Here is a 17,064-nt window from a genome sequence, read left to right on the forward strand (position 1 = left end):
TTCAGTTACATCCATTCTGAGATTCAATACCATATTTCAAAGCAATTTACCATCCTTAGGCGTTCCTATCACAATGGAAATGAGAAACCTGACTCTAATCAGAATTGGTTGTTTTACTACAAAAAGTATGGCTTTTGCCTAGCTGAACTGGCTACAATCAAAAAATCATTTAAAGCATCACCTCTCTTCAAGAAGATAATGGAACTGCAAGGCAACCATTTCAAGTTTCTGATGCAACTAGTTAGCTGTCTGTTCACCTGAGAATTAAGAGTTAACTTTGTAGGGTAGATAGGAGCCCAGTGTAGGCATATGGCAAACAAGGAGCCAAGGTCATTGTGAAGTGAGTATTTACCCCCACCCCACTCCCCATTGCTGTATTTAGTTCCTTTCAATAATATATCCACTGCATTTCAGCGATAAGAACACATAACCCAAACAGTTCTAACATGTGTTCACTGTGCAATTATTCACTTGTGTAAAATCCTCTTGTCAATAATACCTGAATGGGCTTTACCTTTGACTTATGCCCAGGTTTCCTCAGGGTTAGAGCTGAGTTATAATCAATAAGGAAACATATCCTAACATGTAGAGAATATTTATTTGCAGTCATATCTCTTCCAAAGTAAACAATAACAGTTTATTCATTGGGCAGCAGGATGATGCAGTGAAGTAAAAACCAGGAGTCAGAAGACCTTCACTTTGGCCTAGTGACTCTCCTCTGCCTCTCAGTTAATTTTTTTGTAAACTGGGGAAGAAAACCTCATGGCCTCTTACAATGATCAAACAGGTCATTCAGTGAACCATAATGTGTCTGTAAGGGTTACAGCCCCTCCTAAGCAGGTGTTTATGTTCAGATCATAGTCACCAAAGCAGTGAAACCCCAGGTGTGGTCAGAGGCAAAAGGGGGATGACATCGGTATTAATAGTATTTCTCTCTTCTAATTCCATGATAATTTGCATGGGAAAATTTCTTACACAGTGCTGGTTATTCTTGCACAAGACTGTACATTTTTTTGAATGTGATAATAACAGTGTATAAATTGACTCTCTCTTGACATTCACACCATTTTTTTTTACCAGAACACCAGGCCTTGAAAGGGTCTTATGAAAAGACTGGCCCATACCCCTCATTTTACATATGAGCTGTGGAGAGCTAATTGGTACCTTTTAACCAAACCCCACACATACATTTAGTGCAGGATATTCTCATTGGTTGGGTCGATATCTCTCATTTTTGTAGGTTTGATCATTGTTCCCGATGTGATACTTTTATCCCCTTTACATATTTTATTATGATCGTGACCTATGCAACACCGAAAAATAGTTGTCCTGACTGTGGGTGTACTTTCCTGGGGGGCCTGGTTCCCTGGACCTCAGCTTCTTGACATACAGTCTACAAAGGGCATACAGAGCAGCCAGTGCACAGCTTGGGCCACAAAACAGGGCCAGTTCCAGTTCCAGGTTCCCCCGCCCACCTACCAATCACCTGTCTGAGGGCCCCTTGGGGAAGAGGCTCACTTGGTATCCAATATAGAGGTTTAAGTTCTCTTGAGTCGCATGATGATTCTATCATTTTGATCAGCTGGAAGTCCAGGTGGGACAGCAGGTTTTGGAGACACAAGGGCTGACTAGCACAAACATCTTCTCTCTGATTTGACTACCTCTTCTGAAGAGTGAACCACGTTGGGGACAAATCCACTCTTCACCCCTTCCCAGCCCTCCTGGATGGTAATATCCCCCCTTTTCACCAGCTCATATATGTCTCTCGTCAGATCTGTGAAGGCCTTCTCTACGTTAATGGCGTCTCGGGCTGACGTTTCAATGTACTTCATGCCATACGCAGCAGCCAGTTTCTCAGCCTCGTGGCGAGTCACTTGCCTCTGTGTATCCAGGTCACACTTGTGACCCACGAGAACGAATACAATTTGGTAGGGCTGGACGTGTACTTTGGTCTCTTCTAACCACTCGTGGACATTCTGGAAAGACCTGCGGTTGGTAATGTCAAATAAGAGAAGACCACCTACTGAGTTCCTGTAGTAGGCACGAGTGATGGATCTAGAACACAAGAGAGAAGTCAAGATTGAATGCCAAGCCCAAACTCCTGTACTTCAGTGAACTCAAAGAGTGGTCTCTGGTTAGCGACAGAGTCCTTCAGTGAAAATGCTTTTCTCTTTGTAACAAAGGAATACAAACATCATTCCATCATAATAATGATACATGAATTTGCAATTGAGCTAAACTTTTCAATTGAGCTAAACTTTGAAATGGTATCTTCTAGAAATGAATGCTCATGTGCATACAGGCATTTTCCCTCAGCTTAGGTCAAACCATAGTTAACCTGTCCATTCTCGCCACTGAAGAGCTGAATGAGATTTCCTTTTCTGCTAAGTGGGATATCTAAGTAACAGGTTATCATGAGGCAAATGAAATAATGGATTAAGTATTCTGTCACCTGGAGAGCTCATTACAAATGATCATAGTTGGCATAGGATTTTCTAAAAAAGAAAAATGAATTTATGATAGTTGACAGGAAATACAAGTATATATCACAAAAGTGCACCATTTATCATTACCGTATTTCTCTGTTACCTTTTTATTTTCACCAGAGGTCTTCAACCTCTTCTGTGAAGAGGAACATGATTTTGTTTTTTTACTTTGCAGGCCATGTGGGAATAGGAAAAAGAGGGATTGTCTGCAAAGACCTTGAGCCAATTGTCTGTCTGCCCCACTTCAGAAAGGCTGACTCAGGAGCCACCAGGTGGGAGAAACTGCCTAAATAGACAAAGCTTCCCCTTAAAATCATATGATTTATTTAAAGCATTGTAATCAGAATGTTTCTAAAACCTATTATACATTTTCTCTACTTCTGAAATGGAAGAAACCACATGTATTTTCGCTTCTTGATTTGAGGAGCTTAATTTTCAATGTGCATTATGGTACTTTTCTCAGGGCGTCTTAGACATTGTAGAACTATTTGCTTATCCAGTCACTTTCCTTAGACTACCATGCTTTTTGACCTATGTCTATTTTTAGTTTTTCTTTCTCCTTGGATGAAGAATATAAACAATGAGGGACTCGATAGCTTAAGCCTTAGGACAAATGGCCCAGTAATAACAGAACAAACATTGTCCAGGGAATTGGAGTCCTAGCTAGATGATGGTAAGAACAAAACAGCAAAAAATTTTCTTAATGTAAACAAAGTTAAAAGACAAATGAAAAACTGAAAAAACACTTTACAACATCCATGACAGAAAAGGATTAATATTCTTAATATACAAAGAACCCTTAGAAGTCACTATCATCCAATAAATAATAATCTGTGGATATGAAAATGCTGTTCATACAGAAAGAAATTGTGACAAACACAAAAGATGCCTTTCTTTGGTTATAATATGAAACATGAAATCACAAGTTCAAAGTGAACCTGGACAAGGATATTTGTTTGCAGAAGTGGGGAAGTGGAGACAAGTCTAACTTTTCTCTTCTCCCCACCCCTCTTCAACCAGCTGACCAATATCTTCTATGTTTGATTCTTGTTCACTAGATAAATGATGATTTATTGAGGCCTCTTGATCGAGTTTCGGCTGCTCTGCATGACTGTAGCTCAAAGTTTTCTGCGTACGCTGCTCTGACTTTTGTCTTTATACATGCAGTTTCCTCGCACTCATCAGGCGTCATTGTCTCCAGTAAGCCTTCCCTCATCTGTGTCCATACATATAATTACACGTGATACATGCTACAAGTGAAACAAAGTATTGGAAGAGAAAATTCCACCTGTTTATTTATCACTCATTATGTGCTAAGTGTTATCATAGGTGGTGAGCCTACAAATATGAACAAGGCACTCTTTTGTGTAATTACTGACCTAGTTCCCCCTCCACTATGCTAGCAGAGACATTCTAGGAGGGCAATGCCTGTGTCTATTTTGTTTACATGGCATCCCCTTACAGGAGGTTCCTCAGGCTGTTTTCCCAGAGATAGGTGCAGTGTCTGGCAGAGAGTGAATGATCATTGCATGCATGCTAGTTGCAAGAAAGAATCCATCATCACATACATCTCTATTTCTATCTAGTATTTATGTTTCTATCTATATCTTTATCTCTACATCACCTATCTAGATCTGTCATCCTACATTAGGATGACCTGGGAACATTTTTTGAAATGTAGCATAGGGACTGAAATTGATGAATGACAGAGATCAACTCCAGCGAGTTGATTAACCACGAAGGGGGCAAGTTGGTGGAGTTGTGGTACGAGCAATATGCATTATTGACTGCCAGGATGTATCTTTCCCTGAACTGAATTCCCAGATAGCTGAAGGTGGGCTTGAGCAGAAACTCTCAGAGCCTCGCTACCTTCGCTAAGGGCGGCGACCGGGACCAGGAAGTCCTCTTCCCCCGGGGATCGGGAAAACCCAGAAGACCTCCCACTGCTCACGGGCCGAGTCTGCGCTCCCACCTGAACCTCTCTTGACCCGCGGTATCCCAGATCTGGAGCTTGATGCGTTTTCCGGGTTCGATCTCCACCAGACGGGAGAAGAAATCCACCCCCACCGTCGGGTCCGAAACCTGGGCAAAGCGGCCCTCGGTGAAGCGGCGGATCAGACACGACTTGCCCACCGTGGAATCCCCGATGACAATCAGCCGGAACTGATACAGCCAGATGGCCTCCATTGCCGAGGCTCGGCAGGTCTCCTTGGCCCGGGCCTCAGGCGGCGAGATGGGGGCGCCAGGCCGGGGCCTCGGAGAGCGCGGCTCGGTCCTGATCTAGATCGGCCACGAGGGCATCGTTGGCCTGGGAGCCTCAGGCCAGGTAGGCCCAGGCGCGGGGAGGACCGAGGGATGGATGCTGCGCTCGCGGAGGTGATGAAATGGCAGCAGCATCAGCACCACGCACTCTGACTCATCACTGACAACAGGCTTACTGTAATCCTCCAGGTAGAGGCGACGCCCAGCACCGCATTGTCTGTAAGAGCAGCGCACACAGAAATGGCCGGGGGCGGGCGGGGGCGGGGGTTGGGGGCGCAGAAGCTAGTTCCCTGCCTTTCTGGCTTAAGAGTCAGCATTCAAAAATCTAAGAGCACGGCATCCGGTCTCATCACTCCCCCGGCAAACGGATGGGGGGGGGGGGGAATGGAAACAGTGACAGACTGTCTTTTCTTGGGCTCCAAAATCAAAGGCTATGGTGACTGCAGCCAGGAAATTAAAGACGCTTGGTCCTTGGAAGAAGACAGTGTTACTCGCTCAGTCGTGTCAGACTCTTTGCGACTCCATGGGTGGTAATCCGCCAGGCTCCTCTGTTCATGGGATTCTCCAGGCAAGAATACTGGAGTGGATTGCCATTCCCTTCTCCAGGGGATCTTCCCGAATCAGAGATCAAACCCGGGTCTCCTGCATTGGCAGGCGTATTCTTTACCGTCTGAGCCACTAGGGAAGCCTTGGAAGAAAAGCTATGACAAATCTAGACAGCCTGTTAAAAAGCAGAGACATCACTTTGTGAACAAAGGTACCTATAGTAAAAGCTATGGTTTTTCCAGTAGTCACCTATGAATGTGAGAGTTGGACCCTAAAGAGGGCTGAGCACCGAAGAATTGACGCTTTTGAACTGTGGTGATGGAGAAGACTCTTGAAAGACCCTTGGACTGGAAATAGATCAAACCAGTCAATCCTAAAGGAATCAACCCTGAATATACATTGGAAGGACTGATGCAGAGGCTGAAGCTCCAATACTTTGGCCACCTAATGGGAAGAGCTGACTCACTGGAAAAGACCCTGATGCTGGGAAAGATTGAAGGCAGGAGGAGAAGGGGATGGCAGAGGATAAGATGGTTGGATGGCATCACCCACTCAATGCTTTGAGCAAACTCCGGGAAATAGTGAAGGACAGTGAAGCCTGGTGTACTGCAGTCCATGGGTTCACAAAGAGTTGGACACGATTTAGCCACTGAACAACAACTTCCTTTCTTCCACCCACCTCCTTTTCTTAATTAAAAATTTTCTCTATCTTTCAAATAGCAAAAGTAACACCTCTTCATTAAAACTAGTGAAACAGTACAAATATACTGAAAAGAAATATGAAGTTTGCTATATATTCTTCCACATGTATTTCTATAAAATATATACATATACACATTTATTGCTGTTTGATTTTACACAAATTTGATCAAACTGGACCGTTCTGACATTTCCTTTTTGCAATTAATAAAGAATCATAGACATCTCTTTATTTCCAACTCAGTTTCCTTTTGCCATAACAATGCTGCAAAACAACCCAAATGTCCATCAACAGATAGATGGATAAACAACACATATGTTATTTCTATGAAATAGGGTTTTAAAAAGAAAGACCAAAAAGTCAAAGAGTATGAATATTTTAAATGTTATAGATATGGCCATTATACTTTGAAAACATACTTAGCAATTTAAATTCTAGTTGGCAAAATTTGAAAAGACCATTTCTTTTTTTCTTTTCTTTTTCTTAGGAAAACTATCAGAAGTTACTTTAATAAAATTAAATCCTGCCACAGTGGGACGGGTACAGTGGGGTGTCTGGCTCTCCCAAGACTATTAATTGCAGAGTGAACATCTTGTAGTCTTTGAATATGATGTACTAAAATCATTAACTTTACTTCTGACAAAACCAGTACAAAGTTTAAAACTGTGTTCAAGCCTCTGTGGCCTTGTCTTTTGAAGTAAAATGCTGAGTTGAGTCAATGATTGGAAAATGTGAAGATTTAGAAACAAAGAATAGCTGTCGGGCTAAGGAACTGGTAACAATTTAGACTATAATTCTGCCACATAACAGAATCACCCAAAGTCCCAGTTCCCTGAAGGATATAGATAAAGGCCTGATACATATTCCTAAGTTGTTTTTACAGGAAGCAGACACCACCCTCCCACCAGATGAAAACTGCTGACCTCAAGAACACAGACCCTAGGCTGGCTGAAACCAGAAGGCTGATAATGCTTGAAATGTCAACTTGATGTCAACCAATCCAAGAACTGTCCACAAGCTGATCACACCCTGCTCCTTGAACACTATAGAAACTCCTTACTACCCGCTCCAGGGTAGTAAGGGTCATAGGGTCTTCAGGGCATTAGCCCATTGTGGCCCCCTTTGCCTGGCAAAGCAATAAAAAAACTATTATTTTCTACTTTACCTAGAACTCTGTGTCCCTGTTCCTATTTGGCACCGTTGAACAGAGGCCAAGTTTCAGCAACAAGTTTATAGCAGTTAAAAGCCCTAACAGTGAGGCTTGAAAAGACCATTTCTTTGGCATTACTTCAAGCATCATATGTGATATTCTGTATTAATTCTTTCCAATCTGATGTAATTACAGATAAATGGAATCACACAATATATGGACTTTTGTAACTGACTTCTTTCACTTATCATAATGTTTTTGAGTTCATCCACATTGTAACATGTATCAAGACTTTGATCCTTTTTATAACTGAATAATATTCCATCGTATGACATACCATATTTTGTTTATCCATTCATCTGTTGATGGACATTTGGGTTGTTTCCGCCTTTTGACTATTATGGATAATGCTGCTATGAACATTCATGTACAAGTTTTTGTTAAAACCCAGCTTTGAACTCTTTTGGATTTTAACCTAGGAGCAGAATTCCTGTGACCTATAGTACCTCTATGCTAAATCCTCTGAAAAAATGCTAGAATGTTTTCCACAGCAGCTGCACCATTTTACATTCCTACCAGCAATGCATGAGGATTCTGATTTCTCCATATCTTCCAACACCTTATTTTCCGACTTTTTGATTCTAGACATCCTAGTGAGTATGAAGTAGTATTTCATTGTGGCTTTGACTTACATTTCCCTGATGACTAATGACAATGTGCATATTTTCACATTCTTATTGGCCATTTGCATATCTGGCTTGGAGAAATGTAGACTCAGATCCTTTGCCTTTTCTTTCTTTTTCTTTTCTTTTCTTTGGCCATGCCAAGTGGTGAGCAAGTAGCTTGTGGGATCTTATTTCCCCACCAGGGATTGAGCCTGGGACCATGGCAGTGAGAGTGTGTTGTCCTAACCACTGGACAACCAGGGAATTGCCCCTTTGCCCATTTTAAAATTGGGTTATTTATCATTTTATTATTGAGTTATAAGAGCTCTTTATATATTGTAGGTACAAGTCCCTTATCAGATATGCAATTTGTAAATATTTTCTCCCATGTTGTGTGTCCATTTCTGACTTTTGTTAAGGGTGCCCTTTGAAGTGCAGTTTTAGATTTTGATGAATATTATCTATTTTTGTTCTGTTGCTTGTGCTTCTGATATCATGTCTAAGAAGGCTTTGCCAAATTCAAGTACATGAAGATTTACTCCTATGCATTCTTCGAAGAGTTTTGTAGTTTTAGCTCATACATTTAGGTCTATATTTCATTTTTTGATAATTTTTATATATGCTATAAGGTAGGGGTCCAGCTGCATTCTTTTGCATGTGGATATCTAGTTGTTCAAGCACCATTTGTTGGAGAGACTATTCTTTCCCCACTGAATGATTTTGACACCCTTGTTGAAAGTCAGTTGACCGTAGACTGGTTTATTTCTGGACTCTCAATTTTATTCCATTGCTCTATGTCTAGTGTCTAGTCTTCTGCCAGTACCACATTGTCTTGATTGTTGTAGCTTGGTAGTCAGTTTAGAAATTGGGAAGCAAGAGCCTCCTACTGTGTTCCTTTTTCCCCAAGATTGTTTTTGGCTATTTTGGGGCCCCTTTCAATTCCATATGAATTTTAGCATCTGCTTGTCAGTTTCTGCATATAAGGCAGCTGTGATATTGATTGAGGTTTCATTCAATATATAGATCAATTTGGGGAATACTGCCTGCCATCATAATGAAATTAAGTCTTCCAATGCTTGAACATAGAATATCTTTCAATATATTTAGGTATGTTAAATTTTCTTTCAATAAAGATTTGTAGTTTTCTGTTTACAAGTCTTGAACTTCTTCAGCTAAGTTATCTGCTTTCTTAATTTTACATTTTTGGATTCTTCATAGCATTTTTCAGTCTTTTTATTTTGACTGCACTGCAGAGCTTGCAGATCTTAGATCTCCAACCAGGCACAGAACCTGGGGCCTGGCAGTGAAAGCACTGAGTTCTAACCATTGGAGAGCCAGGAAATTCCCAATTTTTTTTAGTGCATTCCTTATGATTTGGTCAAATGCTTTTTCTGCATCTTTGAGGCAATCATGTGATTTTATTCTATTGATATAATGTATTACATTAATTGACTTTTGGATGTTGAGTTAACCTTGCACTCCTGGTATAAATCCTACTTGATCATGGTATATAATTTTTAAAATGTTTTTCAATTTGATTTTCTAGTATTATTGAGGATATTTGCATTCTTATTCATGATATTTATTGGTCTATAGTTTTCTTTTATTGTAACGTCCTCTTCTGGCTTTAGCATCAGAGTAATATGGAAACAGTGTCAGACTTTATTTTTTGGGGCTCCAAAATCACTGCAGATGGTGACTGCAGCCGTGAAATTAAAAGACACTTACTCCTTGGAAGAAAAGTTATGACCAACCTAGATAGCATATTGAAAAGCACAGACATTACTTTGCCAACAAAGGTCTGTCTAGTCAAGGCTATGGTTTTTCCAGTGGTCATGTATGGATGTGAGAGTTGGACTGTGAAGAATGCCTAGTGCCGAAGAATTGATGCTTTTGAACTGTGGTGTTGGAGAAGACTCCTGAGAGTCCCTTGAACAGCAAGGAGATCCAACCAGTCCATTCTAAAGGAGATCAGCTCTGGGTGTTCTTTGGAAGGAATGATGCTAAAGCTGAAACTCCAGTACTTTGGCCACCTCATGCAAAGAGTTGACTCATTAGAAAAGACTCTGATGCTGGGAGGGACTGCGGGCATGAGGAAAATGGGACGACAGAGGGTAAGATGGCTGGATGGCATCACCGACTCAATGGATATGAGTTTGAGTGAACTCCGGGAGTTGGTGATGGACAGGGAAGCCTGGCGTGCTGCGATTCATGGGGTCGCAAAGTGTTGGACATGACTGAGCGACTGAACTGAACTGAATATTGGCCTCCTAAAATTCCTTCCTTTTCTGCTTTTTGGGGAAGTTTGTGAAGAACTAGTATTAATTCTTTTTTATATATCTGCTAGAATTTAGCAATGAAGCCATCTGAGTGTGAGCTTTTCTTTGTGGGTAGTGTTTTGATTACTAATTCAATTTCTTCACTTCTTATAACTCTGTTCAGATTGTCTATGTCTTCTTGAGTAAGTTTCAGTAGTTTGTGTATTGGCAGAAATATCTCCATTTCATCTAAGTTATCCAATTTGTCAGCATCCAATTGTTCATCGTATTACTTTATGGAATATTAAATTTTGTAAGGTCAGTGGTAATGTCCCTTCTTTCATTTATAATTCTAGTGATTTGAGAATCTTCTTTTTCTTCTTGGTCAATCTAGCTAAAGATGGTGTCAATTTGTTTTCAAAGAACCAGTTTCTGATTTTGTTGATTCTATTTTGTTTTTGTTTTTTGCTCTCCATTTAATTTATCTCTGCTCTAATCTTATTCCATTCTTTATGTGTGATTTACTTTTAGTTTATTCATCTTTTTCCAGTTCCTTAAGGTGTAGAGTTAGGTTATTGATTTGAGATCTTCTTTTTCTCTGTGCTGTGTGTGCTTAGTCGCTCAGTCGTGTCCGACTCTTTGTGACTCCATGGACTGCAGCCCGGAAGGCTCCTCTGTCCATGGGGATTCTCCAGGGAAGAATACTGGAGTGGGTTGCCATGCCCTTCTCCAGGGCATCTTCCCAACCCAGGAATCGAACCGGGGTCTCCTGCATTGCAGGCAGATTCTTTACCTCTGAACTTCCAGGAGTGGCTCAGAGGTTAAAGCGTCTGCCTGGAATGTGGGAGATCTGGGTTCCATCCCTGGGTCGGGAAGATCCCCTGGAGAAAGAAATGGCAACCCACTCCGGTACTCTTCCCTGGAGAATCCCATGGAGGGAGGAGCCTGGTAGGCTGCAGTCCATGGGGTCGCAAAGAGTTGGACATGACTTAGCGACTTCACTTCACTTTCACTCACAGTTATAAATTTCCCCCTGAGCAGTTCTTTATCTGCATCCTATTAATTTTCATAAAAGTATTTTCATTTATTTCAAATTATTTTATGATTTCTATTTTGATTTCTTCTTTGACCCATTTGTTATTTAGGAGGGTTTTGTTTAATTTCTATATATTTGTGAGTTTTCTGCTTTTTATCCCACTTGTAATTTTACTTCATGTGGGCAGAGAACATTCTTTGTATCATTTGTACTTTTTAAAATTGAAAATTTGTTTTATGGTATAGTAAATTCTCCCTGTACCCTTAAGAAAAATTTATATTCTACTTTTGGGTGGATTGTTCTATATGTGAATTAGGTCTTATTTGTTTCTAGCATAGTCCAAGTCTCTAAAAAAAATTGGAGATACCAAGGGAACATTTCATGCAAAGATGGGCATGAAAGATGGGCACAATAAAGGACAGAAACAGTAAGGACCTAACAGAAGCAGAAGAGATTAAGAAGAGGTGGCTAGAATACAGAGAAGAACTATACAAAAAAGGTCTTAATGACCTGGATAACCACAATGGTATAGTCATTTACCTAGAGCCAGACATCCTGGAGTGGGAAGTCAGTGGGCCTTAGGAAGTATCACTGTGAACAAAGCTAGTGGAGGTGATGGAATGCCAGCTGAGCTATTTCAAATCCAAAAGATGATGCTGTGAAAGTGCTACACTCAATATGCCAGCAAATTTGGAACACTCAGCGGTGGCCACAGGACTGGAAAAGTCAGTTTTCATTCCAATCCCAAAGAAGGGCAATGCCCAAGAATGTTCAAACTACCACACAATTGTGATCATTTCACATGCTAGCAAGGTAATGCTCAAAATTCTTCAAGCTAGGCTTCAACAGAACGTGAACCGAAAACTTCCTGATGTTCAAGGTGGATTTAGAAAAGGCAGAGGAACCAGAGATCAAATTGCCAACATCTTTTGGATCATAGAAAAAGCAAGAGAATTCCAGAAAAACATTTTCTTCTGCTTCATTGACTAGGTTAAAGCCTTTGACTGTGGATCCCAACAAACTATGGAAAATTCTTCAAGAGATGGGAATACCAGACCACCTTACCTGTCTTCTGAGAAACCTGTATGCAGGTCAAGAAGCAACAGTTAGAACCTTACGTAGAATAATGGACTGGTTCCAAATTGGGAAAGGAGTACGACAAGGTTATATATTGTCACCCTGATTATTTAATTATATGCGGAGTACATCATGCAAAATGCCAGGCTGGATGAATCACAAGCTGGAATCAAGATTTCTGGGAGAAATATCAACAACCTCAGATATGCAGATGATACCAGAAATTGAAGAGGAACTAAAGAGCCTCTTGATGAGGGTGAAAGAGGAGAGTGAAAAAACTGGCTTAAAATGCAACATTCAAAAAATGAAGATCATTGAGAGAGTCATTTCCTAGGCAGGTTGATAATAAGTCTAGGGGTCCCCAAGGAGAAAGGGGTCTGGAATTCTCAAGGAGGAAGAAAGGACAAACTTTTTTGTCCCTCTACATTCCTTAGGATTATATAACAATAATGTATCCTGCTTGAAGACAGTCTCTGGAAAAAACCTTCTGGCTAATCCTGTTATCTTAAGCTGTAAATTATGGGAGTAGGTCTAGTGAGGTCTTTACAACTTCCAGACATTCTTTATATATATATATATATATATATATATATATATATAATAATTGCCATTTTAAAAAATTTATTTATTTTAATTAGAGGCTAATTACTTTACAATATTGTATTGGTTTTGCCATACATCAACATGAATCTGCCACGGGTGTACACGTTTTCCCCATCCTGAACCCCCCTTCCCACCTCCCTCCCCATACCATCCCTCTGGGTCATCCCAGTGCACCAGCCCCAAGCATCCTGTATCCTGCATCAAACCTGGACTGGCAATTCGTTTCTTTTATGATATTACACATTTTTCAATGCCATTCTCCCAAATCAGCGCCGCCCCCCACCTCTCCCACAGAGTCCAAAAGACTGTTCTACACATCTGTGTCTCTTTTGCTGTCTCACATACAGGGTTATCGTTACCATCTTTCTAAATTCCATATATATATGCGTTAGTATACTGTATTGGTGTTTTTCTTTCTTGCATACTTCACTCTGTATAATCAGCTCCAGTTTCATCCACCTCATTAGAACTGATTCAAATGTATTCTTTTTAATGGCTGAGTAATACTCCATTGTATATATGTACCACAGCTTTCTTATCCATTCATCTGCTGATGGATATCTAGGTTGCTTCCATGTCCTGGCTATTATAAACAGTGCTGCGATGAACATTGGGGTACACGTGTTTCTTTCAATTCTGGTTTCCTTGGTGTGTATGCCCAGCAGTGGGATTGCTGGGTCATACGGCAGTTCTATTTCCAGTTTTTTAAGGAATCTCCGCACTGTTCTCCATAGTGGCTGTACTAGTTTGCATTCCCACCAACAGTGTATTGATTCACTGTAATAACTAATTAGAGAGTATATAACTCCATGGCTAACACTAGCAAGGGGGTACTCTTTCTACCCCCTTCTGATGCCTATGTCAGAAGCTTTCTCTATCTCCTTTATACTTTAATAAAACTTTATTACACAAAAGCTCTGAGCAATCAAGCCTTGTCTCTGGCCCCAGATTGAATTCTTCTCCTCTGGAGGCCAAGAATCCCGGCGTCTTTGCATGGTTCAGCAACAACCTTTCATCTTGGGGGCTCATACGGGATTCTTCAGGACAAGGTAAGGATGCTTGGAGTTCTAGTTCTTTGTTCTCCTAGCAAACACGTTTTCTGCTGTGCTTTACTAACTCTACAGTGTGCTTACATGAATGAATGAAATGCCCTGCATGAAGCAAGTGAGGAGCCCTGCTCTGTGATTCCGTGGTGACCTCATACAGCTTATGGCAGAAACCTGTTGGGGGTTTATACCAACCTGCCAATGCCAAGAGACACCCAATGTCTCCTTTGGGGACTGACCAGAAATGGATAAAGCATGTGGACCAAACTCTCCTTTCTCGGTCAAACTTTTCGGTCTCTTTGACCGTTTCATAACTCCTTGGGAATTAGAAGTACGAAACTAATCTGTCGGTTCATAGACTTTCAAGGGACTTGTGATTGTACTGTTACTGTGACTTAGATCCCAAACTTGGATTGGTTGTCAGGAAGCACCTAGCCTCTCTAGGCATGGAAAATTTGGAAGCTAGATGGAGCACTAGCTCCAAGAGCATCTCTGAGGTTAAAGGTTACTCAGATTGGAATTACAATGGATTTTTTTTTCCCTTTGGTAACGCTGGCTCTTAGTGGACCAGAGGAGACTCTTATACTGGTGTGGTGATGCTTGGAAGGAACATCTCAGTTTTATGTTCGTATCAGTCTTATTGTGGTCAGGAATATACTCAGGGTCGTGCACAGGCACTCAGGTGATGAAAGGTGCCCCCAGTGGTCTTAGCCTTGGAGGTATTCCAGAAGGTTACTCTGATTGCATCCCGGGTTGCATCAGAGGCAAGCAAGGTGAGGAGCTGAACGTCAGTCAGGGATTCCATCAGGTCTACCCCTGGTGCATCTCCACCCCGTCTTGGTGGTAGAACCGGGAGGAATGAGTATGTCACCTGCGTTGGTGTGTCACCTGCGATGGTATATCACCTGCGTCAGTAAAGTCCGACCAGGAAAGAAAAGATTTGGTGTAAAGTCTGTCTACACCCCCATCTAGAGCAGGGAGGGACACCTCTGGTAGAAAGATGGTGCTGGTCGCTTTTTTTCTCTCTTACAGATGGGAGCTAACAATTCCAGCCTCACTCCTTTGAACTGTATCCTGAAAAACTGGGATAGATTTGATCCCCAGGGCTTAAATAAGACACACCTGGTCTTCCTATGTGATACTGCATGGCTGTGGTACCCATTGGAGGATGGCGAATGGTGGCTGGTTGGAGGGTCTCTTAAGTACAACACTGTTTTACAATTACAGCGGTTCTGTAGAAAACAAGGAAAATGGGTAGAAGTAGCATATGTGTTGCCCTTTTCCTCTCTGAGAAATATGCCAGACTTATGTCCTATGGGTACAGATTTGGGTGTGACTCCTTCAGCTCCCTCCTGTCCTCCCTACTTTGCTAGATGAGATGGAGGACAGGAGACAAAGAGATAAATAAAAGCAGGTTTCTTCAATCTGTCCCTGGGATCATATGCGCAGAGCAGCCAAAGAGACTGAGGAACAGCCACACAAGCTGTTGCCTCTTTATGAAACACCCACCGGGAGAAATAATCAGTCTATGAGAGTTAATAAGCCTTTTTCTTATCAAGAAATACAAAGAATCAAGGGGGATCTGGGAGACTATTTAGAGGACCCAGAAAAATATATTAGAGCTTTTAAAGGTGTTACTCTGCTTTATGACTTTACTTGGAAGGATGTGATATACATCTTGGGACAAACGCTGACTCCCGACTCAAAGACTCGAGTTTTGGGGAAAAGCGGTTGCTTATGGAGATGAATGGTTTGGTAATGAATCAGTAGGGAAGAGGGAGGATGAGATAACCAACCTCCCCACTGGGAATCAGGCGGTCACAACTACAGAACCATACTGGGACTACAACACAGCTAAAAGAAGATGGGATCAGAGTCATTTTGTCAGATGTATTCTTAAAGGACTCAGGTAGGCAAGTGCTAAGCCTTTAAACTATGGCAAATTGGCAGACATAGAACAGAAGAAAAAGGAAGCTCCTGGTAAATTCCTAGATAGACTGAGAGAAGCCCTTCGCAGATTCACTGAGATTGAGCCCGAAAGTGAAGAGAGAAAAGTGATCTTAAAGGATAGATTTCTCACTCAGTCGGCTCCAGATATCCGCTGTAAGCTATTAAAATGGGCGTATGGACCAAATCAGACTTTATATAATCTGTTTCATCTGGCTCAAACAGTCTATTATGGTAGGGAATATGAGGGAAAGAAAGAAAAAAAGACAAAGGAACAGGTGGAAGCCCTCGCAATGGCTATGAAAACCGTTCATAAACAGCCTGATAAAAATGCCCAGAGGGACCCAGGTGAAAAGGGATGAGCTTGCTATTACTGTGGAAAGGAGGGGCACCTCAAGCGGAATTGCCCTCAGGCATCTAAGCCGCCCCCGGCTCCATGTCCGGTCTGCAAAGGACCACACTGGAAGACAGACTGCCCCCAGAGGCGTAGGTTTCAGGGGTCAGACTCTCAAGACAAACAGGACTAAAGGTGCCCGGGGGTCCCCACACAGGCTCCCATCCTAATTACACCTGAGGAACCCCAGGTATTAATAATTCTGGGGGGCCAATCCATCGATTTCCTTTTAGATACTGGGGCAACTTACTCCATGCTTACTGAAGCCACTGGCCCACTTTCTTCCCAATCCGCTTCTGTAATGGGACTGTCTGGACGAGCCAAAAGGTATTATACTTCAGTTGTTGTTTAAGCTATAACCGAGACTCTGTGCTATTTTCACATGAGTTTCTGATCTTGCCAGAGTCTCCCTCACCCCTTTTGGGGAGGGATATACTAAGCAAAGTCCATGCCTCTGTTTTCATGAATATGAAGCCTTCCCTTTCTCTCCCTTTAATTGGACAAAATGTAAATCCTAGAGTATGGGCTGATGGAAAATCTGTGGGTTAAGCACAAAATGCTATTCCTGTAGTTGTCAAGCTCAAAGACCCATACTTATTTCCACATAAGAAGCAGTATCCACTGAAAGCTGAGGTTAAGGAAGGGTTAAAACCCATCATCAAAAATTTAAAGGAACAAGGACTATTAATTCCTTGTAACAGTCCATGCAACACTCCTAATTTGGGTATAAAAAATCAAGTGGAAAATGGAAACTAGTTCAAGATTTATGAATAATAAAATGAGACTGTAGTTCCTTTACACACCATGGTGCCTAATCCTTATACACTATTGTCTAAAATTCCTGAATGAGCCAAATATTTCTCAGTAATTGATTTGAAAGATGCCTTCTATTCA

The 17,064-nt window shown here is 41.5% G+C and overlaps 1 protein-coding gene across 1 annotated transcript; it reads right to left on the reverse strand.

The window, feature by feature from the left end:
- Positions 1-579: 579 nt before the first annotated feature.
- Positions 580-4,982, reverse strand: RAB39B (RAB39B, member RAS oncogene family). The gene is made up of 2 exons (XM_006048693.4): positions 4,459-4,982; positions 580-2,055 (listed from the first exon to the last, which is right to left on the reverse strand). The coding sequence occupies exons 1-2, from the start codon at positions 4,671-4,673 to the stop codon at positions 1,629-1,631; spliced, it is 642 nt and encodes a 213-aa protein (XP_006048755.1). The 5' UTR covers positions 4,674-4,982; the 3' UTR covers positions 580-1,628.
- Positions 4,983-17,064: the final 12,082 nt, after the last annotated feature.

The sequence above is a fragment of the Bubalus bubalis genome, chromosome X (genome assembly GCF_019923935.1).
Source record: "Bubalus bubalis isolate 160015118507 breed Murrah chromosome X, NDDB_SH_1, whole genome shotgun sequence".
Classification (NCBI taxonomy): domain Eukaryota; kingdom Metazoa; phylum Chordata; class Mammalia; order Artiodactyla; family Bovidae; genus Bubalus; species Bubalus bubalis.